This window comes from Amblyraja radiata, chromosome 2, assembly GCF_010909765.2.
Source record: "Amblyraja radiata isolate CabotCenter1 chromosome 2, sAmbRad1.1.pri, whole genome shotgun sequence".
NCBI classification, from domain to species: Eukaryota; Metazoa; Chordata; class Chondrichthyes; order Rajiformes; family Rajidae; genus Amblyraja; species Amblyraja radiata.
In genome coordinates this window covers 72,770,035-72,795,851 of record NC_045957.1, presented here as the reverse complement: position 1 = coordinate 72,795,851, position 25,817 = coordinate 72,770,035, and the positions used below count along the sequence as shown (strand labels likewise).

Below are 25,817 nucleotides of genomic sequence, written 5' to 3'. Positions count from 1 at the left end.
GTCATAGCCCCGGCTATTTCTACACTAACTTCCCTCAATGTCCTAGGGAATATCCTGTCAGGACCTGGAGACTTATCCACTTTTATATTTTTCAAAAGTGTCAGTACTTCTTTTACTTTGAAACTCATAGTATCCATAGCTACTCTACTAGTTTCCCTTACCTCACATAATTCAATATCCTTCTCCTTGGTGAATACCGAAGAAAATAAATTGTTCAATATCTTCCCCCATCTCTTTTGGCTCTGCACATAGCTGTCCACTCTGTCTCTCCAATGGACCAATTTTATCCCTCGTTATCCTTTTGCTATTAACATAGCTGTAGAAACCCTTTGGGTTTACTTTCACCTTACTTGCCAAAGCAACCTCATATCTTCTTTTGGCTTTTCTAATTTCTTTCTTAAGATTCTTATACTCCTCAAGCACCTCATTTACTACATGCTGCCTATAATTATTGTAGATCTCCCTCTTTTTCCGAATAAGATGTCCAATTTCCCTTGAAAACCAGGGCTCTTTCCAATTTTTACTGTTTCCTTTCAACCGAACAGGAACATAAAGATTCTGTACTCTTAAAATTTCCCCTTTAAATGTCCTCCATTTCTCTTCTACATCCTTCCCATAAAACTAAATGTCCCAGTTCACTCCTTTTAAATCATTTCGCATCTCATCAAAGTTAACCTTTCTCCAATCAAAAATCTCAACCCTAGGTCCAGTTCTGACCCTCTCCATAATTATATTGAAACTAATGGTATTGTGATCACTGGACCCGAAGTGCTCCCCAACGCATACCTCCGCCACCTGTCCCGTCTCATTTCCTAACAGGAGGTCCAGCACTGCCCCTCCTCTAGTAGGTACCTCTATGTATTGCTGCAAAAAACTATCCTGCACACATTTTACAAACTCCAAACCATCCAGCCCATTTACAGAATGTGTTTCCCAGTCTATGTGTGGAAAGTTGAAATCTCCCACAATCACTACCTTGTGCTTACTACTAATAACTGCTATCTCCTTACAGATTTGCTCTTCCAATTCTCGGTCCCCATTTGGCAGTCTATAATACACCCCTATAAGTGTTGCTACACCTTTCCCACTTCTCAGTTCCACCCAAATAGCCTCCCTAGATGAGCCCTCCAATCTATCCTGCCAAAGCACTGCTGTAATATCTTCCCTGACTAGCAATGCAACACCTCCACCTCTTGTCCCTCCAATTCTATCACACCTGAAGCAACGAAATCCTGGAATATTTAGTTTCCAATCACAGCCCTCCTGCAACCATGTTTCACTGATCGCCACAACATCATACTTCCAGGTGTCTATCCAGACTCTAAGCTCATCCACCTTTCTTACAATGCTCCTAGCATTAAAATATGCACATTTAAGAAACCCCCCGCCTCTTATTCTCTGTTTATTTCCTTTTTCTTCTTTCTCCTCTTGTGTCCGAGTGCTTCCCTTTTCTGCTTCCTGCCTCCCATTCTGTCTACTAGCTTTCTCTATTTGAGTCCCTCCCCCCAACCATTCTAGTTTAAAGTCTCCCCAGTAGCCTTTGCAAATTTCCCCACCAGGATATTGGTCCCCCTCAGATTCAAGTGCAACCCATCCTTTCTGTACAGGATCCCCAAAAGAAGTCCCAATGATCCAGAAACTTGAATCCCTGCCCTCTGCACCAGTCTTTCAGCCACGCATTTAGTAGAGCTCGTCCATACCCTTAACAATTTCTCCTTCGACTCCTCTCACTTCCTTCAAATCCAAGGCGTAGCTATGGGCACTCGCATTGGCCCCAGCTATGCCTTCCTCTTTGTTGGGTACGAAAGAAATGCAGATTCTGGTTTAAATCGAAGGTGCTGGAGTAACTCAGCTGGACAAGCAACATCTCTGGAGAGAAGGAATGGGTGACGTGTTGGGTCGAGACCCTTCTTCATACTCTTTGTAGGGTACGTCGAACAATCACTGTTCCAGGGCCTTTCCCCGAACTCTACCTCCGCCACATTGACGACTGCATCGGTGCTACCTCCTGCACCCATGCAGAACTCACTGACTTCATTAACTTCACGACTAATTTCCATCCTGCACTCAAATTCACTTGGACCATCTCCGACATCTCCACTGTTCCAAGTGTGGACTCCTGTATGTCAGTGAGACCAAGCGCAGGCTCGGCAATCGTTTCGCTGAACACTGCTGCTTCGTCCTCCTAAACCTACCTGATCTCCCGGTTGCTCAACACTTTAACTCCCCCTCCCATTCCCACACTGTCCTGGGCCTCTTCCATTGTCAGAGTGAGGCCCAGCACAAATTGCACGAACAGCACCTCGTATTTCGCTTGGGCAGCTTACATCCCAGCAGTATGGGCATTGACTTCTCTAACTTTTAGTAACCCTTGCTTTCCCTCTCTCTCCGTCCCCTTCCCCTTCCCAGTTCTCCGATAGGTCTTACTGTCTCCGACTACAGTCTATCTCTGTCCCACCCACTCCCCTGACATCAGTCTGAAGAGGGGTTTCGACCCGAAACAGGCACTTCGGCCCGCCGAGTCAACGTTAACTAGCAATCCCTGTAGACTAGCACTATCCACACATGAAGGCAATTTATAATCTTTATCGAAGCAAATTAACTTACAAATCTGTACGCCTTTGGAGTGTGGGAGGAAACCGGAGCCGAGAAGCTAGAAACCCAAAACTGCTGTTGCTGGTTAATACACAACACAACACAAAGTACTGGAGTAACTCAACAGGTCAGGCAGCATCTCAGGAAAACATGGATAGGTAACATTTCAGGTCAGGACCTTTCTTTAGATTGATTGAATCAGGGGTTTAACCATCCTGCCACTGCAGACAAAACTGTTTGCAATGTCAAACATAGGTCAAGTCAAATGATATGTCTCCAGTGTCTCTTACAAACTTCTTCAGATTCAACATAGAAAGCATGCTGAAGAAGGATCCCGACCCGAACCATCCTGTCCATGTTCTTTAGAGATGCTGCCTGACCTGAGTTTCTCTAGCACTTTGTCTGCACCAGTGAGCACTTCTTCACTATTTGCCATGCCGCCCGTTTAACGTGGCTATTGTTGCGGCTCATGTTTTAGTCCTGGCTGACAGTGCTTTCTTCAGTCCACCAACAGGACGGGCTCAGTCACCATGGGGGCTCCCTCCCCATTCACCAGCTGCCGCTTCTTGCTGTCGGCCATCGATTTGTACACTCCCCTCACCACCGCCGTCCCCTCCCATTAGTCCATTCCGCCTTGGAAGACGTCGGTGACTACAGAGGAGCCCCACGGTGACTAAGTCCTGTTGTTGGCGGCGGCCTGAAGAAAGCACTGTCAGCCAGGGGCTACAACATGAGCCGCAACAACAGCCGTGTGAACCGGGCGGTGCAGAGAGACCAAGCCTGACAATGGCCGAAACTGGAAGTGCAGAAAGCTTGGGCTACGCTTTTATATCTGTGAAGCGGACAGGAAGCCCTCACCATCCTCCTGTTGCAATAATACGTCATTCAAAAAAACAGGACCACATAATGTAAATTGTCTGCGTAAGTGTGAGTTTATCTAAGTCGCCTATTACGTAACTCAGGGAGTGCCCCTACTCATTTAGCACCTTTCATTTTCTCTAGCTCCAGACATAAGTTCCCTCCTTTGAGCGGTCCTACTCCTTCCCAGTTATCCTCTTGTTTTTAATGTGTGTATAAAACGGCAAAAGATTCTCTGTAATCCTACTCTGACAATCCTACTGTAATTCTACAATTCAAGTGTTTTTTAGCACTCCTGATTCCTCTTTTAAGCTTGCTTGTTTATATTCTCCAATGTCCAGTCCAAAATTCATTTTTCTAAACCGTACACATGGTTCCTTTTTTCTTATTTTGACCAATTTGCAACTTGTGTCGCCATTAAAGGTTCCCAAGCCTTGTATTCTTGTCCTGCTTTCTCACAGGTACATGTAGGTTCTGAATTCCGATCTGCTGGCCTATTAGTCGTGCACCTACCCAATAACAGCTTCTCCCGGCTTGTCCAGATCTTTCCTTATACTATTTGCAATTAGCCTTTTCCAAGTTAAGCACTTTGTCCTGAGGTCAATTCTTATCCTCTTTTATAACCATCTGGGCAGAATAGTGGTGCAGCAGTAGATTGCTGCCTTACAGCACCAGAGACCTGGATTTGATCCTGACTATAGGTGTTCAGTGTGCAGAGTTTGTACGTTCTCCCTGTGACTGCGTGGGTTTTCTCCGGGTGATCCGGTTTCCTCCTACATTCCAAAGACACTCAGGTTTGCAGATTCATTGGCCGGTAAAATCATAAATTGTCCCCAGAGTGTAGGATAGTGTTTGTGAATAGGGTGTTCGCTGGTCGGCATGGACTGAGTGGACTGGAGGGCCTGTTTCCTTGCTGTATCTCTGTTTCCTCGCTGTATTTGAAGACATATAAAGTTATGATCACTGTTCCCAATATGGTCTCCCATTGAAGCTCCAATCATCTGGTCAGGCTCACTTCCTAAATGCTGCCTGAGCTGCTGAGTTACCGCAGCACTTTGCACCCTTGTTTGTAAACCAGCGTCTACAGATTGTTTCTACATCATCTCTAAGTGTTGCTGTGACATTCTCTCTAACAGGTAATTCAACTCCCTCAGCTCTTGCATCCCCCTCTATCGTGCCTGAAATATCTGAAACCTGGAACATTGATCTGCCAGTCCTGCCCTTCTGCAACCAAATCTCTGTAATGGCTACAATATTGTAGTTCCATGCACTATTCCAGTTCTCTCCAGAGATGCTGCCTATCCCGCTGATTTACTCCAGCTTTTTGTGTCAATCTTCGGTTTAAACCAGCATCTGCAGTTCCTTTCTGCACATTGCCCGTAATGCTCCTTGCTTTGAAATATATGCATTTTCACCCTACTGTGTTATTTAACCTGGCTCTGCCTGTTTTTCCTTTTGGCCTTAATTGATCATGCCTCTCGCTTTCACTCAATCCAACTCTCCTGCTAAGCGAGTTTAATCCCTGCCAAATAGCATCAACAAAACTCCTTTAACTGTACTGTCTTCCTCTTTCTCATCTCACCAACGTGGTACAGGGAGTAACCGTGATATAGCAACCTTAGAGGTCCTACTTTTTAACTTCTTGCCTAGTTTCTAAATTCACTTTGCAGGCCTCATCTCTCTTGCCTATGTCGTTCATACCAATATAGATCATGACTATGGCTGCTTGTGCCCCTGACTAGGGAATTCCATAACACTGCTCACTTTTCCCTCCCCTGCTGCACAACAGAACCAGATATGAAATCAATGATCTGGCTGCTCCTGCCTTGGGATCTGTCAGATCTTCTGCAAATCTTCTTCTGCAGAACAATGTCCTCTCACATAGTGTATGGGTGATCACTGATCGGAATGGACGTGGTGATTCCACATTGTATCTTTAAACTAAACCAAGCTAAAATGATTCAAAAACGCCAGGAGGATGAGGGGTTATCTTATAGAAACCTATAAAATTATAAAAGGACTGGACAAGCTAGATGCAGGAAAAATGGTCCCAATGTTGGGCGAGTCCAGAACCAGGGGCCACAGTCTTAGAATAAAGGGGAGGTCATTTAAGACGGAGGTGAGAAAAAACTTTTTCACCCAGAGTTGTGAATTTATGGAATTCCCTGCCACAGAGGGCAGTGGAGGCCAAATCACTGGATGGATTTAAGAGAGAGTTAGATAGAGCTCTAGGGGCTAGTGGAGTCGAGGGATATGGGGAGAAGGCAGGCACGGGTTATTGATAGGGGACGATCAGCCATGATCACAATGAATGAAGGGCCGAATGGCCTCCTCCTGCACCTATTTTCTATGTTTCTATGCCATTTGTTCCATCCACCTAGTGGTCATTCCATGAAGCCACAAACAGTTCACAATAGATTTGGTCTACAATAACCAAAATCTGTGATAAAGAAGTCTGTTAAAACAAGGGTTTATGGTAATATCCTTTAAATGTAATTAATGCAAGAAATACTTGTAATATATTTGTAATCTGGGAGGGTAGATGTGGGGGTGAAAATCCAATGATATCGTGGTTTAATGAAAGTTTATAGATTTCTTAAATGATCTGTAATTGTGGCATGCTTTTGGGTGAAATTTGTGTACTTAACCATTCTTATTTCACAATCAAGACAATAAAAAAGGTCTTCCTGGTTTTATACTAAGTTTCCTTCTGGAGCTGGAAGTTGGTTCCAAAGTATTTTTAACCACCTCTATTTGGATTCTGTTTGAGAATTAAGTAAATTCTCTGTTTCTTGTTCTGAAATAAATGCACTGCTCAGTGAACCTTTTCACATGGAGGATTATCTGGAATGAGCTGCCAGAGGAAGCTATGGTAGTGGATACCATTACAACTTAAAAAAAAAAAAACATTTGTTCAATTATATGGATAGGAAGGGTTTAGAAGTCTCTGGGCTAAATGCAGGCAAATGGGACTAGCCCAATAAGCCAACTTGGTTGGCAGGAATAACGTTGGAAAAGGGTCATGTGCCTTGATGTCCATCTGACATTGACTATTTACAGCTATTTTACAGAGAAATGGAGTTTCTTTAAATACAACTCTTTTTAAGCATGTATAATACAAATCACTAAATTTAAACCAATCCATGGAACAGATGCAAGTTTATAATTCATAAATGGTAGTTAAAGATTACATTTCTCCCTTGGTTGTTTTTTTTTAACCTAAATGACTGGTACTTTTTCTCTGGAATCTGTGTAAAATTATTTATTTTATATTTGATCGTGATGCATATGAAAACAAAAAGCACCAGAACAATATATTTTGCAGTTGAGTTAGCTGAAACCAAGCTGATGGAACCATGTTCAAACCAACCAAATATAAATTAAGATGCTGTCCCCATTTATTTTTACTCATCTCTGTGTTTTCATGGTTGTTTATCTGTATTGTTGCAGTTCACTTGTGCCGAACCTTGCTGTTTTTTTCACTTGTGATATTCGGTAATTCCTCTCTGGTTTCCATCTATTTGAATCCATCATTCTGTATTGTTGATCTGCATTTTTTTGGAGGAAAAAATGGTTATATTCTTAACATGACTTTTTAAAAACCCACCCTGTTCAGCGTTGTAGGGTTATAACAGTTTGGAATCGCATGTAAGCCTGACCAACTAAGTATGGCAGATTTCTTTTTTTCGAAGGGCATGAAGGGAACAGATGAGTTTCTACAACAATCTGGCGATTGCATGGTAATCATTATTAAGAATAGCTTTTTCTTACTCAATTCTCGATTGTTAAATGTCTTTAGGTTCCACAGTTCCCACGGTGAGATTGTAATGCGAATCTCCTGGGTTACTGGTCCAGTCATGATTTTCTTAGGTGATCCATCTGCATCAAGGATGCGTCCACTCCAATTTTATGGGTTTTGGCGTGGCTAATGAGGCCATTGTGGGAACTGTAGATTCTTGCACAGAATGGAATAAGCAGTAACTGACAGGCCAGACAAGTGTATGGTTTGTAGTGTGGTCTGCTCCTTGTGCTTGAATGGGGCCTCTGGTCTCACTTCTATCCTAAGTGCTCCTTCTGCACTTCAAGCATTCATGGGCCAGAGATTCTAGGAGCATCTGGGGATGTTGTAAGCTTTAAAAGGAAGATGTGAGCACATCCTTGAATCTGTTCTTCTGCCACCTGGTAATCTTGTCCCACAAATGCTTGGAGTAGGACACGTTTCAGGAGTATGGTGTCGCATGTGCAATTGATGTGAACTGCTCAAAGTATCTGATAACTTAGTGCTACGGCCCTCAAAACTGAGGTAATGCAACAACTTTTCTTCCATATAAGGTAGGAAGGTATTGGATTAAAGTGGGAGGTTTAAAGGAGTGCTGGGGAAACAGGGTGGTTGGAATCTGGAATGCAATGCCTAAGCAGTGGTGGAAGAGATGCTCTCTCACAATTTAAGAAGCATCTGGATAAGAACATGCATCACCAAGGCATAGAAGGCTATCAACCTAATGCAGGTTGTTTTTAATTTCCAAAAGTAACTATTTAGAATAAAAAATATGCACAAAGTAAAAACTGTGCAAAAACTCCAGACATTCTCTGCGTATCCTGTAGTGTAGTCCTTGAGGTTGGTTGCACCAAGCTTCAGTGAGTTCTATCAGCAATGTACTCCTGCAATCTCGAATGGGCTAGTTGGCAACATTCCCTGACGGATATCTCACTGTGTTGATAGGCCAACAAGTTTTGGGTAGATCAAAGAGTTTCTTTCACTCATGATCTTCCAGCAGAACTTGATGTCCGTCTTCGATTGTATCACTGGGAACAGCCCGTAAATCTGAGTCTGAAGAAGGATCTCGACCCGAAACTTCACCTATTCCTTCACTCCATAGATGCTGCCTCACCCGCTGAGTTTCTCCAGCATTTTTATCTACCATAAATCAGTGAGTCCTCTATTATGAGCTGTTTAGGATTAACTGCGACTAGGACTCTTGCGTCATTCTCCAGACCTGCTTAGTAAATCCCCACATTGCGGAGAGATGGGCAACTGTCTCCTCTCCACAGCAGCCATGCTGAGAGCAGTGTGCAGATAAACGGGATTTATGTAGGTAGATGTAATGGATATTATCGTTATGGTGGGGCAAAAGGCATATTTTTGTGCCGTATGGCTTGGATTCAAATGAGCTTTTATGCAACTCAAATTAGCATTACATCTTCCCGCAGTCCTACCTGAGCTGCAAATCAAAAAGTGACGATGAAACTGCTACAAATATTCAAGGAAGCTGTTTGTTTTTAAAGGCATGTAAAAACAAAAAATATTACAGACTGATATCAAATTATATAGAATACAGATATGACAGAAAAATTAAATGTATTTTGTGTTCATCTTTGTGGGTGAACATGTATAGAGCTACCTGTAAATGATGTAGGGCTCTGGAGATGGTACAAGGACTTGTGGTTGATTTTCTTTTCAAAATTCTAACATCATTCCCATAGACTGGAAGTTATTATTTTGTTTATCATGAATTTAAGAAAGAAAGCAGAGAGAGAAAATTGCAAACTATAGATCATTTCATCTGGCATCAGGAGGAGGGAAATTGGAGGAAACTCTCATTAGAGGCAGTGGCAACAAGTTATTTTAGGTTTATTATTGTCATGTCTACTGATGTTCAGTGAAAAGCTTTGTTTTACATGCTATCAAATCAGGTAATATTATACATAATAGATTCATGTACACTCAAGAAATCATGTAAACTCAAGTACAATAGGTCAATGGTATTACATTGTCACATGCACCTATAAACAGTGGAATTCTTCGTTTGAATACAATTTAGTAAAATCAGACTTTACATGAGCACAATCATACCCAAGCACAAAAATACAGCAATTGTAGTGCAAGAATAGGAGAATGCACTGTGGGGCCACATTTCAGTGCCATCTTGTGCTTTTCAAGTTCTTAAAAGTATAGTCTTACCTTGGCCTGGAAGGCCTGTTGTCCTGGCAGCTGCACTGCTGCAGTGATCGGCCTGGCCTAGCAATGTTGTTGATGTCCTCCAGTGCTGTTCCGCTGCTCCGTGGCACTGCAGGCCACGTCTTATTTTTGCTAGAGTAGCCTTCAGCCTATTCTCCGCCCAGCTCGGCCTGTGGACTTCGGAAGCCGCAGTCTCCGTTGTAGGAAGTGGCCGATTCGGAGGCTCTGGGTCGCTGAGATTGTTCTTCCATTCGAGGGCCTGAAACAAACATCGGGCCGCCGTTGCGGCGACTGCGGAGGCATCAATAGGCCCTGACCAAGGGTGAACAGAGGAAGAGGACTGAACTTTGGTGCCTTACAGTGGGAAACGTTGATTCCGCTGTGGAGGGATGTTTTTTATGTTTTATGTTAAATACTAAAGTGTTATGTTTATCTTATTTGTGTGCTGCATGGTAACTCAAATTTTACTGCACCAATGAGTGTATGTGACAATAATTGTCCTTTGTCAACTGGGACTTTTCTTGTGATTAGAAAGCCGTTATTCTATTTCCTCTCTATCGAGGTTGTAAAGTAATTAGGATTTTATATCAATTTTATTGCCCTCGACCTGGTGTACAAGTGTCCTATGTTTACCTTTGCTCCAGCTAGCTATGCCTTGCAATTGGAACACGTCCCTACTCCATAAAATGCCTCTCCTAACATGACTTTTAAGTTATCTCTATTATGTTGGTCTCTTTCCCATCATGTTTCTCTAGTCTGTAAGGTTCTTGGGTTAAACATATTACATACTTGCTTACTTTTCTAATTTCCAGAAAATCATATATCAATGTTCAGGTCAGTTTTTAGTTATTCGTTGGGTTTATAGCTGAAAAGTTTGAAAAAATGTTTACCAATTTTAAAATGAGCAATCGATCTCTAATCACTCTTTTGTAGAAGTGTTCTGAACTTCCATCACTGTGTAGAATTGTTTCCTAGATTCACTATTTTTTAACTTTCCCCCTGAATTCTAGGCTGTCCAACCCACAGGAATGTTATTTCTGAATGTATGTCTCCATTGCTGACAATGGGAGAAGAACTTGGAGGATAGTGAGATCAGTCTAATAACATACTAGGGCAGTTTGAGATCAAGAAGGAGGTAATGGTGGGTCTCTTGAAAAACATTAAGATGGATATATCCCAAGGGCCTGATGGGTTTTATCCCAGGTTATTGTGAGAGGCAAGTGAGAAGATTACTGGGGCCTTGATGAAGATCTCTGTATCCTCTCTAGTCACAAGTAAGGACCCAGGGGGGTGGAGAGTAGTCAATGTTATCCCTTTGTTTATGAGGCTTGTAGAGATAATCAAAACTCAATTACTCAAACGAGAAATGAGAAATTATAGGCCAGTGGGCCTCATGTCAGTAGTACCAGGGCTGCCAACATTGGGTGAGCGTTGAGAGTGAGAAATTGCGAGGGAGCGCAGCGACCGAGGGGGGAGGGTGTGGAAGGAGGGTGTTCCCCCCCTCCTAGTGTAGGGAGCTTTTGCATTTTTCAGCTTGAAATTGTGAATACTGTATACTGTGGTGAGTCTTTTAACATACAAACAGAATGCAACATTTATGCTTTAAATTGGATTAGGTATGAATAAGGTTAGGCTAAATTACATTCCTAATTACATTCCACAGTAGAGCCAGGCTCTGATCAACAGTTGCAGCACATGAATGACCTTAGTATGTTCATGTATGGAAATATTATATTTTATACACACACACACACACACAGCAAGAGGAGTCCATCACTGTTCTGCACAAATAAATTAATCAACCTTTGATTATAGAAACAAGAAAAAATAACGCCACATATTCAACTAAATACGTGGTTCAATTACATTAAGATATATATGTAAAACATATATATGGAAACAGGCCCTTCGGCCTACCAAGTCCACACCAACCAGCAATCTACCATACACCAAGTCTATCCTACATGCCAGAGACAATTTACAGAAGCCAATTAACCTGCAAACCTCCACTTCTTTCAGATGTGGGAGAAACTGGAATATCTGGAGAAAACCCATGTGGTCATAGGGAGAATGTACAAATTCTGTACAGACAGCACCCTTAGTCAGGATCAAATCTGGGTCTGTGGTGCTGTAAGTCAACAACTCTACCGGTGTGCCAACGTGCCACCCGATTAAATTATATTTTCTGTAATATTTATTATGGTGTCATGTCAATAAAGATGAACACATGATTCTGATTTCTGCCCTTAGTTGGATAACACGCATCTCCAGTCATTGTGTTTTACATCTATATGGCTGGTTTTAACCTCTTCATGGTATGGTAGCATTCATAGCAACCGCAAATGGTATGTTAGCATTCATAGCAAAAGGATTTGAGTATAGGAGCAGGGAGGTTCTACTGGTTCTACTGGTTGTACAGGTTCTACTAGTTGTACAGGGTCTTGGTGAGACCACACCTGGAGTTATGCGTACAGTTTTGGTCTCCAAATCTGAGGAAAGACATTCTTGCCATAGAGGGAGTACAGAGAAGGTTCACCAGACTGATTCCTGGGATGTCAGGACTTTCTTATGAAGAAAGACTGGATAGACTCGGCTTGTACTCGCTAGAATTTAGAAGATTGGGGGGGGATCTTATACCAACTTACAAAATTCTTAAGGGGTTGGACAGGCTAGATGCAGGAAGATTGTTCCCGATCTTGGGGAAGTCCAGGACAAGGGGTCACAGTTTAAGGATAAAGGGAAAATCCTTTAGGACTGAGATGAGAAAAACATTTTTCACACAGAGTGGTGAATCTCTGGAACTCTCTGCCACAGAAGGTAGTTGAGGCCAGTTCATTGGCTATATTTAAGAGGGAGTTAGATGTGGCCTTTGTGGCTAAAGGGATCAGGGGGTATGGAGCGAAGGCAAGTACAGGATACCGAGTTGGATGATCAGCCATGATCATATTGAATGGCGGTGCAGGCTCGAAGGGCCGAATGGCCTACTCCTGCACCTATTTTCTATGTTTCCGTCTGAAGGTCTCGACCCAAAACATCACCCATTCTTTCTCTCCAGAGATGCTGCCTGTCTCGTTGAGTTATTCCAGTTTTTTGTGTCTATCTTCAGTTTAAACTAGCATCTGCAGTTCCTTTCTCTTTGTTAAGTGAAACATAATATTATTCACCTCAACTAAGTCTTCACCTCCATTGCTGCAGAGAATACAATCCCAGTTATCAAATCTTTGTTCAAAGTGAAAAAGAAATTCCGGCTTGATATCTTTCCATGTATGGGCCTTCTCCATGTATACGTTAGCAATCCTTTGTTCATTACCAAAACGTTCTTTAAGTAACCTTCTTGCCTCTTTATAGCCTTGGCTGTTAGGCTCATTGTGACAACTTTCTACAAGTACCTTAACGCTTCCGCTTGTGTAATGCACCAGAAATCGTAAGTGCTCTTTTTCTTCCGTAATTTTCGTTTCTAATACTTAGTCTAATACCCTTATGAAAGCTTCATACTGCAAAGGATCTCCATCATATGTAGGAATTTCTACTGGTGGTAGAGTGAAAGAGGGATTTTGTCGAGCTATGATCTGGTTGAATTCAGCTTGCCTATTCGCCAATGCAAATAATCCATCCTGATAACCTTGGGTTGGCGCCTACGGATGATATACAGGCCTCTGTGGCTCATACTTGCTTGCTCGAGCCTGTATTCCTGTAATGGCGTACTCCGCTATTGCTTTGTCCCAAGCATCTACAGACGCCCCATAAGTAGTTTGTTTCGGTCTAGCACCCATTTGCTGAGATGAGGTTTTACCCATCTTCCAGTGTTCCAATGGGTGTTCAAAGCCGTGAAATCCGGTGGTCCCTCTCAGTCCAGAGTTCATTGTCATTGTGCTGCATCTTGAACCCACACTTTCCAATATCTCCTTGTTTGATTTGACCACCGCCATCTAGTTCCAGCTGTTCTTTTCGTCGCCTCAAATCTTCTTCTTGTCACCTCATCTCTTCTTGTCACCTCATCTCTTCTTGTTGTTGCTCAATCTCATGTTTCTTCTTCAAGGCATCAGCTTCTATTGAAAGAGTGGCTTGATCAGTTTCAACTCCCATTCGATCAGAAGCCCTTGATGCCGAACTGGCTAGAGAACCAGATTTATGTCCTGATCTTCATGTAGATACGTTCGAGATACTATCGTGGTGTAACCTCATCTTCCATTCCAGCAACTTGTTGCATCACACCTCCAGCTGTTGAGCGCGTAAATCGTGGTATAATTTCAGATAACCACTCCTCCACCTCCTCCATGAATTCATTGAATAACTTCACACTTGCTTCCCACCACTGGGTGTGTCTTTCGCGTTTTACCAGAGGCGGCTGTGAACACAGCAGCACATTTTGTTTCTCTCCAACCTCATGGCAGAGGTTAAATAGTTGGCTCAGATTAGATTCTACTTTGATCGCATTCTTATTCTATTCCATTAGTTTCTTCTGTTTTTCAATTGATTTGGTAACCTGTTTCCATAATTTGTTTCTCTCCTTCTGGGTTTCTTTCAGGTAGGCAGCTTGGGTTTTATCTGCATCTTCAAGATACTTTTGCCTGGCTCTGCCACCTTTTGGTTCCTCTGACTCACCTGTTCCTTCTTTCTGCATGGATTAAACAGGTCTTGGCAGATTGCCAAGTCTTTAAATTGGACGAACAAGGACTACTTCAATTTGCTTTAGTCTTGTTGATAAACATCGGAGCAGAATATTCCAAAACATTAGATAAGAAAATATAACAAATTGGATTTTCAGACAACATCAACAATATCTTCGAAGTTAATAATTACGTTAGTTCAAAAGGAATGTGTCTTATCTTGACTTCAAAACAACTCAAGGTCGGAAATCTGGATTTCTCCAGACAAAGTGAAAAACAAGCTTGTTGGCTATCTTCCAAGCTAGCAAAACTAGCTTTCAAATCCCCTACACAGAAGCCGTACAAATTAAAGCTTTCCAGCTTCAGTAGTAAACTAGTCGCTTCTACTCAGGATTCCGTCTTCAAATAAGTCATGTCGCTGTCGATAAACCTCTAAGCCAATCTCTGGCTGAGATCTATTGTCTTCAGTTCCTCTTCTGGAACCGGTCTTCTGGCCGAACCTCTCCCGAAATCCTAGCCAAGTCTTCTGGCCCTCTTCTTTGGGACGTAGCTCTCACCTCCTATCAGAGGTAGCTTTTGACTCAATGTAGTGACAGATTATTATATTGTTCAAGAGATCGCCACGTTATCTCTCCAGCCACTCTGGAGAAAACAGGTATTAGGAGAATGTTGTTTCTATACGCATGTAAGCTCTCCACGTCCTTCAGGTTCAAAGCTTCTTGAAAGATAAATCTTCATAACACGTCTTTTGATTAATAGTTTCTTTATTATGGAAGAAAAACTGTAAGATATTCATCCAACCTTCTTTTAAACTTTTTTAAACTTCGTCAAACTTCAGCTTATCGCTTAGAAACGTTAGAAAATGTTCATGGTCAAAAGCTAAACTCTCAGCCATCGTCCTCCGAACTAAAACCAAAGATACTAGAGGTAATAATAATAATAATACATTTTATTTATGGGCGCCTTTCAAGAGTCTCAAGGACACCTTACAAAAATTTAGCAGGTAGAGGAAAAACATGTAAGGGGAATGAAATAAATAGTAGAGACATGACTAGTACACAAAGTAAAGACAGAATTCAATTCAAAACACAATATGAGGCAATTAATGCACAGATGAAAAGGGAGGGGGATGTGGGGCTAAGGATAGGCAGAGGTGAAGAGATGGGTCTTGAGGCGGGACTGGAAGATGGTGAGGGACATGGAATTGCGGATCAGTTGGGGGAGGGAGTTCCAGAGCCTGGGAGCTGCCCTGGAAAAGGCTCTGTCCCCAAAACTGCGGAGGTTGGACTTGTGGATGGAGAGGAGACCGGCTGATGTGGATCTGAGGGACCGTGAGGGTTGGTAGGGGGAGAGGAAGTCAGTGAGATATGGGGGGGCCAGATGGTGGAGGGCTTTGTAGGTGAGGATCAGGATTTTGTAGTTGATCCGGTGGGAGATGGGAAGTCAGTGAAGTTGTTTGAGGACTGGAGTGATGTGATGCCAGGATTTGGTGTGGGTGATGAGTCGGGCGGCTGCGTTCTGGACCAGTTGGAGTCGGTTGATGTAGGTGGAGCTGATGCCAAGGAGAAGTGAGTTGCAGTAGTCCAGTCGGGAGGAGATGAATGCATGGATGAGTCTTTCAGCAGCGGGAGGTGTGAGAGAGGGTCTGAGTTTGGAGATGTTGCGGAGATGAAAGAAGAAGGTTTTAATGACATGGCGGATGTGAGGCTCAAGGGAGAGGGTGGAATCAAAGATCACGCCAAGGTTGCGGGCCTGGGGAGATGGGGAGACAGTGGTGCCGTCGATGGTGAGAGTGGGGTTATTGATTTTGCTGAGTGTGGCTTTGGAGCCTATGAGGAGGAATTCTGTCTTATCGCTATTGAGTTTGAAGAAGTTATGTTGCATCCACGTTTTTATAGCTGACAAACAGGAGTTGATATGGGAGGGGGGGGGGGGGGGTTGTGGGGGGATTTGGTGCCGAGGTAGATCTGGATGTCATCGGCGTAACAGTGGAAGTCCAGATTGAAGTGGCGGAGTATCTGACCAAGGGGGAGGATGTAGATGATGAAGAGGAGGGGGCCGAGTACGGAGCCTTGGGGAACGCCTTGAGTGACTGTGGCTGTAGCAGAGGTGTGGTTGTGGAGAGAGATGAAGTGGGACCTGTTGGAAAGGTAGGAACGGAGCCAGCTGAGTGCAGACCACTCCTGAGGTAGACCACTCCTGCAAAATCCAATGGACTGACGTGTAGTACGCAACGGAGCGTAACTTCCGCCATTTCAGTAAACCCCACCCGACCAGTTATGCCTCTCGCAGTGTAATCAGTGTTGCGGGGGAACAGTTTGTGTGTTTCAGCGGATCACGCCGCATCTCTGGAGAAAAGGAATAGGTGATATTTCGGGTCTACTTTTTCGATAGCTGCCATGTGCCATTTGATGTCATTCTTCGCCCTGCTCCTGGTCTCTGCCGGACATGGGGGTGTGTGTCTGTGTGTGTGTGTTTACTCGAAGAAATGAGGTGCTAACGGGAACATTTTTACAGGGAGATATAGGCATAACTTCCATTAATTTGTCCTTAGTACCGTCTATATCTCTTGTTCCTCTTTCCCCTGACTCAGTCTGAAGAAGGGTCTCGATCCGAAATGTCACCTATTCCACTCTATGATCTTTGTTGTCGTCCGTTTGTCCACGCGTTCGCTAGCTCTTGGTGCCGAAGCTTCTCCCCTCAGACTCCGCTAAACGAACACACACACACACACACACACACACACACACACACACACACACACACACACACACACACACACATGCAGATCGGCGCAGGCTGAGACCAGGAGCAGGGCGAAGGATGACATCAAACGGGTCATGGCAACTATCGGAAAAGTATGGAAAAGGTAAGGGGGAATTTTTTTTAGAACACCCGAAGGAAATAGATGTTTAACAAAAAAAAAGGGGGCTGGCGATTGCTCTGTGTCCATGTCGGAGGACAGGAGGGGGGAGGATAGCTTGAGTGGGTGCAGGATTTTCTGGAGCAACTTCCTAATGGCAATATTTTGTATGTTCAAAGTTAATAAGGAAGACTAGGCAGGAATATCAAAATTATCACCTGCAACTGAGGGGGGAAAAAAAAGATGATTTGTGTGGTATTTGGTAAGATAATATCAATATCAAGGTGCTACGACCAAAGCAAAGATACTAGAGCGGAGACAGAAGCCGGTTACGGAAATGGCGCTAATGATTACCCATGTCTCCGCCTCTTCCTTTCTTCTTCCCGCCCCCCCCCCCCCCCCCCCCGCCCTCACATCAGTCTGAAGAAAGGTCTCGGCCCGAAACGTCGCCTATTTTCTTCGCTCCATATATACTGCCTCTCCCGCTGAGTTTCTCCAGCATTTTTGTCTACTTGCCATTTTAAATAGTGTGCGATGGGCTTTACAGATTGCTCGTTCTTTACAGGAAACCCGCCGACAGAAAACTATTCTCATTGGTGAGTGTGCAGGAGATCTGGATGCCTTGACGAATTGAATTGTTTGTGACTTTATTTATTTATTTTAAAATGTTTTTTGGGCGTGAGAAATTCTGTGATCAGCGTGAGAGCTTGAGAATTTCGTGAAATGCGTGTCTCACCTCAATGGGTGAGAGTTGGCAGCCCTGGTAGTAGAGGCGCTACTTGTTTTGGATAGGATTTACTCCCATTTGGAAGAGAATGGGATAACTAAGGATGGTCAGCATAGCTATGTCTGTGGCAGGGCATGTCTTGCTGTCTCGATAGCTTATTGAGGAGATGATGGTTAATGATGAGGGCAGAGCAATGGATGTTGCGTATATGGACTTTGGTAAGGCATTTGATAAAGCCCTTCATGGTGCACTAATCCATAAAATTAAAATGCATTGGATCCATTATAACTTGGTAACTTGGATTCAGAACTGGTTTACCCATTGAAGACAAGGGGTAGTGGTGTTAATCTGCTTGGAGGTCTGTACCAGTGGTGTTCTGCAGTGATCTGTGCTGGGAACTCTGCAATAATATATGTTGAGGGCTTGGTTAGTATGTTAGCAGCCAACCCAAAAATGCCGACAGTGAACAAGTCTGTCAAAGGATACAGTGGGATGTAGATCAGTTACTGATGTAGGTGGACAACTGACAGATTACCCTTTAAGATGACAATGGAAGGAAAGATCGTTGTCGACATGAGCAGGGAGCTTACTTGTCTGATCAAAAGGATAGGTTATTGTTCTCTATGTTAAATCTCCTCACTCTCAATGCTTTACTTTATGCAATGTGTGGTATGGGTATTCTACAAGCACTAATTTTTAAAATCAGTTCTTATGAAACAAGTTTTTTTCCAGGTTACAAAATATACAGTATTTTGTGTTGCCAATACTTGATTTTTCTTGAATGTCTAAATGTCCGATTTCACAAGCATTGCATTATATTCACAGCTTTGACAGGGCAGGTTGTTTGAGGATGTCAAAACCATTCTGTGGGCTCGGCTGGATACTTGCACTGAGACTGCTCTGATGCTGCATGATGCCACACCCATGTGCCTTGAACTGAGCTCTCGGTGAAACACTACACCAGGAAGCATGCTGAAAAAAAAAGTCCATGGGCAGGTGGCTTGTGATGTCAAGGCAACAGAAAGCTTCGCCTGATAATTTTTATTGTAACGATAGACACAGAGTGCTGAAGATTATCTTTGGTATAAACCAACATCTGCAGTTCTTTGTTTCTAACTTTTATTCTAATTGGGTATAATTTCCAATTGAAAACTATTACAGAAAATTCCATAATAAAGATTTGTTTATAGGGTGATTTCACGAAAGGTCACTGGAGCGTAAATCCCCACTCACGTGACCGAAATTTTTAACTGGGGGACAAGCGTCACTTCCGGTACATGTTAGTGGATGGGAAAACACGCACTTTCACACCCGTTAAAAACATCGAAAACGGCCAGGTTTTGAGCTGCAATTTACGGAGCCAGTCGGGGTGACCGTGAGGAACATCTACCTAAATTTACAGTCCAAAAAAAAGATAGAAACTAAGGTAAATACAAGAGCGAGCTGAAGGTGTAAAAAAGGCGGAAGTGCTAGCGGACTTTTTTCTTGGAGATTTAAAGATCCAAAATATCGGGAATTATCGCGTTTGCTCGCTGCATTTCATCAAAAGTGGCATTATTGACTTTTTATCTTTATTCATTTGTTATATGAAAAGTATTAAAATTTAGAAACCCGTCAGTAAAATTGCAAAATCGCCCATGGATCTCGGGTGGGTTTTAACGTGCAAAATGAAAACGCTTCTGAAGCTCCATTTACCATTTAAATAATCGTAAGCTTGCATCTCAGTAAAATTGATTTCCAAACGCATTGAGAGTTTACGATTATTTAAATGGTAAATGGAGCTTCAGAAGCGTTTTCATTTTGCATGTTAAAACCCACCCGAGATCCCCCAGCTTGTCCCCCAGTTAAAAATTTCGGTCACGTGAGTGGGGATTTACGCTCCAGTGACCTTTCGTGAAATCACCCTATAATCCTGCCTTTGGTAAACTTGATTAAGTGAGAGAACCTGAACCAGATGATTAAATATAAAATGGCAGATTGAAATGACAATCAACCATTTTGCAAGAAGGTTGGCTTGGCCATCCAAATGTTTACACATTTGTGTTCATAATATTACAGCATCTGCAGATCAACAATGCATTATAATTTAGTCCATGTTTTGTATTTCTGTGTTGACTCAGTCTGTTCATGCATAATATTATCAGATACATCTATGTCTGTGAACTTAAAACACAGTTGGGCACTTTATTTTGTCGTTAATCCAAGCTGAGACTTGATCATTTACTTTGCTGTGAATTTTTTCCATACTATTTTCTTTGAGCAGCAGTTTTCATTTTGATAATATCTTTGAAAAGTGGTATTTGAAATCAGTATATCATCAATTGGAGATGAGTTTCGTTTTGAGATACAGCATAAAAACAGGCCCTTCAGCATGTCTGATGTAACAATGTAGCTGTTTTTCTTTAGAGAATCTAGGTTATGTATTATCTGGTATCCATACAGTTGCTTGATTATGTTCTGAGTGAAGTGGGCAGTGCGACCTTTACGCATTCCTTGTGCAAATACAGTAATTGTTTTTAGGTAATTAGTAATGCACTATTAATTACTGCATACCTTTCACAAAGATATATTGAAACAAAAGTTTGCATCATTTTTAATTACTTTAAAATGCTATACAATCAGACATCTGTGGCTGATTCGCACTGCGAGTATACCAAAATGAAAATTCTGTAAGTGATCAAATAATTTCCAAGGGAAATGCAGTTTAAGATAAATGGCACATTGTGCCCAAAGTGGAAAATCTTCCCCATATTTTGTTTGACTCTTTAATAGCCGCCCCTATTAAAGTCATTAAAATAAAATTAGTATTGTTCATCAAAGTATTCATTTTAAGAAGGGGCATGTAGATTCCAGAAATATTGCAGCAATAGTACTAATTATGCCTGATGCAATGTCTTTACCCGAATTGTCAACAATCTCTTTGCCTCCAGTTGAGTTCTTCAGGTAGTGTTTTTTCATTTATCACTCACTTTATCCCATCTCTTTATATGTGCAAATAGCGACACAAGGATTTGATATGCCAGAAAAAGACACACACTGCTGGAGTAGCTCAGCAGGTCAGGTGGCATCTCTGGAGAACATTGATAGGCGACATTTCAGGTGATCTTTACGTCAACCCCCACAGATTTCAAGCTGGTACAATGAAAATCTTCATTTTATTTGGGCCAACGCAAAATTTGTCTAATGGCGACATTTTCCGGATTTTGAATCTACCTGAGGGAGATCAATATGTGTATTTTTAAGTAATTTAAAATTATGAGCAAACTTTAAAACAGTCTATTTTAAAGAAGTTCTGGAAATTGCCCACTAAGCCATAACTCTTTCAATAATTGTTTTCATTGAGCTTTGAACTGTAAGATGAATCTCGGCTTTTTCAGCTAGAGTTAAAAGTGCATATTGGTATAATTGCCATGGTGCCTTTTACATGAATATGGTTGATAAAACCAGAACTGAGTGCAGACTTTTAACTCTGCGAACCTCATATGAGCAAGGAATTTTGTTGCACCCTGGTGTATGTGACACCGGTGTAATCTGATCTGATAGCAATATGGAAATGCTCCTCAAATAATGTATACCTTAGTTATAACTTATCAGCTTGAAGTACTCTGCTGCAACTATATCCATGAGGAAATGTTGTTGAGCAAAAATGTGATCTTACCGAAAGTTATCTGATCTTTGGAATAGACAATAATGGTTACTTAAAAACTTGAACACAAAGAATAATTCAAGGAATCAAACTATAGTTAGCGGAGGATCAGTAGGTGACTAACGACAATTGGGTCCAGGGGCAACAGCAGAAGAGAAAAGAATAAAACAAATCAATTGGGATTGAGGCTAAAAACAAAATTGTTTTCCAGCCTTTGGTTCCTAAAGTGAAGCAAGCCCATGTAACTAAAACCTAATCAAATATTGTTTAATGTCAGTGACAATAAAATGAATTCAGATAAATACTTGCAGAGTGATTGTTAATGTATACCAGTTTGAACAGTTGGTGATACCAACTTGACTTAGATACCAAGAGTGTTGAATCATGCAGCTTAGGTGAAATTTGATGTTTTGCAACTTGGAAAGATTTCCACAAGACTTTCCTGATTTTAATTGCTTAAAATGTGAAGTAAAGTGTTGATTTTCCAGACTACAATGCAACAAATCATGTCAAACACAATAAACAGGATTCTGCAAGGAAATGCTGCAGTTCCATGTGCAACTGTTACATTTCTTTGTATAAGTGCCAGTTTATTTCTGCCTATGTTTGTACCAGCTGCTTTACTGCTTGCTAGCTGTTTGTTTGAAGATAGCAGCTAAAAGGGATTAAGGTAAGTGTCTATTATAGATTTGTTTTAATTGTTTACTTGCATGATTGGGACAGGGGGGTGTTCTCTGTTATTTCTTAATTTATAGAAGAATGGCAGGGACCTTCGGAGGGTTGATGTACAGAGACACCTTCAGGTGCAAGTTCATAGCTCCCTGAAAATGGCAACTCGGGTGAATAAGGCTTTTGGTATCCCTGCCTTCATTGACAGAAGCATCACATATAACAGTTGGGATATCATGTTGTTATTGTGCAAAATATTTGTTAAAGAATTGAGAGTATAGGGTGATTTCACGAAAGGTCACTGGGTCATAGGTCTTCACGCACGGAGCCGCAAAATCCAACTGGGGTGCACACGTCACTTCCGGTACATGTTATTGATGCTAGAAACGCGTACTTTCAAACCTGTTAAAAACCGCGAAAACGGTTAGTTTTTGCGCTGTAAATAACTGCAAGTCGGGGTGATCGTGAGACACAGCTATCCTACTTTAGAGTTCCAAAGATTAAGAAAAATGAAGGTAAAGAGAAGAGAGAGCTGAAGGGAAAATAACAGCGGAAGTTGTTGGCCGTACAGATATAAAGATAGAAAATATCGGGAATTATCGCGTTTGCTCACTGCATTTCATCAAAAGTAAGGCATTATTGATGTTTTTTCTTTATTCATTTGTTATATAAAAAGTTTTAAAAGTGAAAAATCCATCAGTAAAATTGCAAAATCGCCCATGGCTCTCAGGTGGGTTTTAACATGCAAAAAGAAAACGCTTCTGAAGCTAAATTTACCATTTAAATAATCGTAAACCATAAATGCGTTTTGAAATAAATTTTACTCAGATGCAAGCTGAGGAATGGGATAATTGTCAGCTGTTAATTGGACATAATCAACTTCAGCAAATTTACAATCATTCCATGCTGCAGGCTTGTCTGTTATTAGATGATAAATAAATAAGTAGTTTGGGTGATTGTGCAGGCTTTAAACAAGAAACATTGAGAAATATATTTTGGCAAATAATAAAATGTCCTGACAGCTTAAACTCCCACTCCCTTTCAAAGATATTGTAAATTTGCTGAAGTTGATTATGTCCAATAAACAGCTGACAATTATCCCATTCCTTAGCTTGCATCTGAGTAAAATTTATTTCAAAATGCATTTATGGTTTACGATTATTTAAATGGTAAATTTAGCTTCAGAAGCGTTTTCTTTTTGCATGTTAAAACCCACCTGAGAACCATGGGCGATTTTGCAATTTTACTGATGGATTTTTCACTTTTAAAACTTTTTATATAACAAATGAATAAAGAAAAAACATCAATAATGCCTTACTTTTGATGAAATGCAGTGAGCAAACGCGATAATTCCCGATAGTTTCTATCTTTATATCTGTACGGCCAACAACTTCCGCTGTTATTTTCCCTTCAGCTCTCTCTTCTCTTTACCTTCATTTTTCTTAAACTTTGGAACTCTAAAGTAGGATAGCTGTGTCTCACGGTCACCCCGACTTGCACAGTTATTTACAGCGCAAAAGCTAACCGTTTTCTCGGTTTTTAACAGGTTTGAAAGTACGCGTTTCTAGCATCAATAACATGTACCGGAAGTGACGTGTGTACCCCAGTTGGATTTTGCGGCTCCGTGCGTGAAGACCTATGACCCAGTGACCTTTCGTGAAATCACCCTATTGTGCACAATTTTGGTTACATTAGAGAGTGTGCAGAAGAAATTCACCAGGATGTATTCTAGATGTATTCTGGAATATAGTAGGCTTAGGGAAGATCTTATAGAGGTTAAAAAAATTAAAAAGGAATAGATGGTCTGACATTCTTACAGGATAGGGTCCTGGAACTACAGGGTGCAGGTTTAAGGTGAGAGCGGAGAAATTTCAAGAAAGTCAGAGGAATATATTTTTCACACAAAGGGTTGTGAATATCTGGAACGAGCTGCCAGAGGAGATGGGGGAGCCAGATACCATGAAAATCTGTAACAAGTCTTAGAATAATAAAAATGTAGAGGGCCACGGGCCTAATGCACTCTAATTGGATTAGGCATCAAGATGAGCATCAACGAGGTGGGCCGAGACTGTCTGTTTCTGTCCTGCGCGTTTCTATTGGTTTCTATCTGTTTTTGTTACTAGCATTGGAGTGTTTTTGAATGCCTGAAATGTAGGTAAAACATTCAGAAATTATCCTTTAATAGCTTTAAATTTGCAGTTTAATTGGCGGTTTTGTTTCTGGGATTTGTTCTCATTCCTCCACTTGATGGAGTTTATTCCTAAAAGTTCATGTCCACAAATAGGATCTCGTGGCAAAGAGTGGAGCCAACATTGTTTGGAAAGTACCTTTTGGGATATCTGCAGTATGGACTTGCTGTTTTTAGGTCAGTGGCAAATGTTCTGTGCAAGAGAGGATGGGGCCATTGTCATCAAGTGGAGCCACTAAATTTCTTCAACTGCACCTGATAATAAGTGTAAAAAGGATCCCATGTTCCACAAAGGAAGAGGCTTTCTCAATGCTTTTAATGCTGAATACTTTTTTTAGTTTGCATTATTTATTTTGGAATATATATATATATGAAAATGGACCCTTCTTAGCCTGAAGTACAATTGCAAGTGATGACTTTATATTTTCAACAGCTTTATCTTATCACTTTTAAGAAAGATTTATGATTATAAAAGGACATAATCAATAACTGCTGCAGGGAGTAAGTATCCTTCACTATTTGAGCCATTCAGAATATTTTCAGCAGCCTGTACTGAGATTCTATTATTACAAGTGAAAGTATGGAAAAAATCTCACCCAGCTAGTAAACTTTGCTTATGTTCACATATTCCATAAATTGCATGCATTCTGTTTTCAAAACTGTTTTTTCTTTTATTTTCACACCCATCCTTGTTTTTATTTTCCCTTTTTCTTGATTGGATTCCTCTGTGTGTTTAATACAATTCCTATCCAGTCCTGGAATTTGAACTGCGGAAAGCCAAGGAGACCATTCAGTCCCTTCGTGCCAACCTGACACAAGCTGCAGGTGGTGTACATTATACTTTCTTCTTTTTTCTGCTTTGTTAATGCATGAACAGACCTGGAACATTTAAGAAATGTTAATTTATTTTTGCTTTTTCAGCTTTCACAGAAAGTGATGTTCCTTTACAGGAACGGAAAAATTATGCATCCAGCCCTGAAATTCAGGTAAGGTTTGAGAGAATAAAGCACATGAATAATATTATGGCTAAAGTTCACCTTTCTCCATGGAATAGTGAAACCATTACCTCGAGTAAATTCTCTGCTTGACTAACTGAACTTTGCATAATTGGAGAATGTGTTTTATTTTAGTTACAAGTGCTTTGGGGGAAATAGGAAATGCAAATAAGTCCACAATTTCGACAAATTAGTATCAGGGAGGGTATTTTGAAGATGCTTTGCCTATGCTTTGAAAAATTAACTAAGCATGCTTGCTTGCTTCCAAAGATGGTCCTGCTATCTATTTTGATACTGATATATAGGGATAAAACACACTAAAATGGTGCACAGCAAGCCCTCTCGAGCACATTGTAGTTATGACTATGTATCATCTGTGTTTGCTTGATAAAGGGATAAAGTTTATATGATGCACATTGAAAAATATCTTGCTTTTGACAATAAGGCCAAGGGATTTTATTTGTGTCCATGCAAGAATGCAGGCTGGGTCCCTGTTTAATAAATCATCTGAAAGATGGCACCTTGGGTAATGGAACGATTGCTGAATGCTGCACTGGACGACCAACCTAGATTTTTGCATTGTGACTTGGCAGTAAAGCTTGTGTGTCAAACCTTCAGATTAAGAAAAAATGGTAGCTGCATTTAATGTGTAATAGGCCAGGGTAAGTGCAAAGGTATATATTTTCATCAACATATCTTGCATTATA

At 41.4% G+C, this 25,817-nt stretch overlaps 1 protein-coding gene across 8 annotated transcripts in view; it reads left to right on the top strand.

Annotated features, from left to right (window-relative positions):
* The window catches only part of relch (RAB11 binding and LisH domain, coiled-coil and HEAT repeat containing), a 127,288-nt gene that overhangs the window by 22,495 nt on the left and 78,976 nt on the right, over positions 1–25,817 (top strand). For 7 of the 8 annotated variants that reach the window (XR_004416640.1, XM_033048925.1, XM_033048935.1 and 4 more), the window contains exons 3-4: positions 24,869–24,940; positions 25,037–25,101. Coding sequence is in view for 7 of the 8 variants with exons in the window: in XM_033048925.1 (XP_032904816.1) it covers positions 24,869–24,940; positions 25,037–25,101 (137 nt within the window). In the remaining variant the exon portion in view is untranslated. The remainder of the gene's footprint in view (positions 1–24,868; positions 24,941–25,036; positions 25,102–25,817) is intronic. The other variant, XM_033048905.1, reaches the window with a different exon arrangement.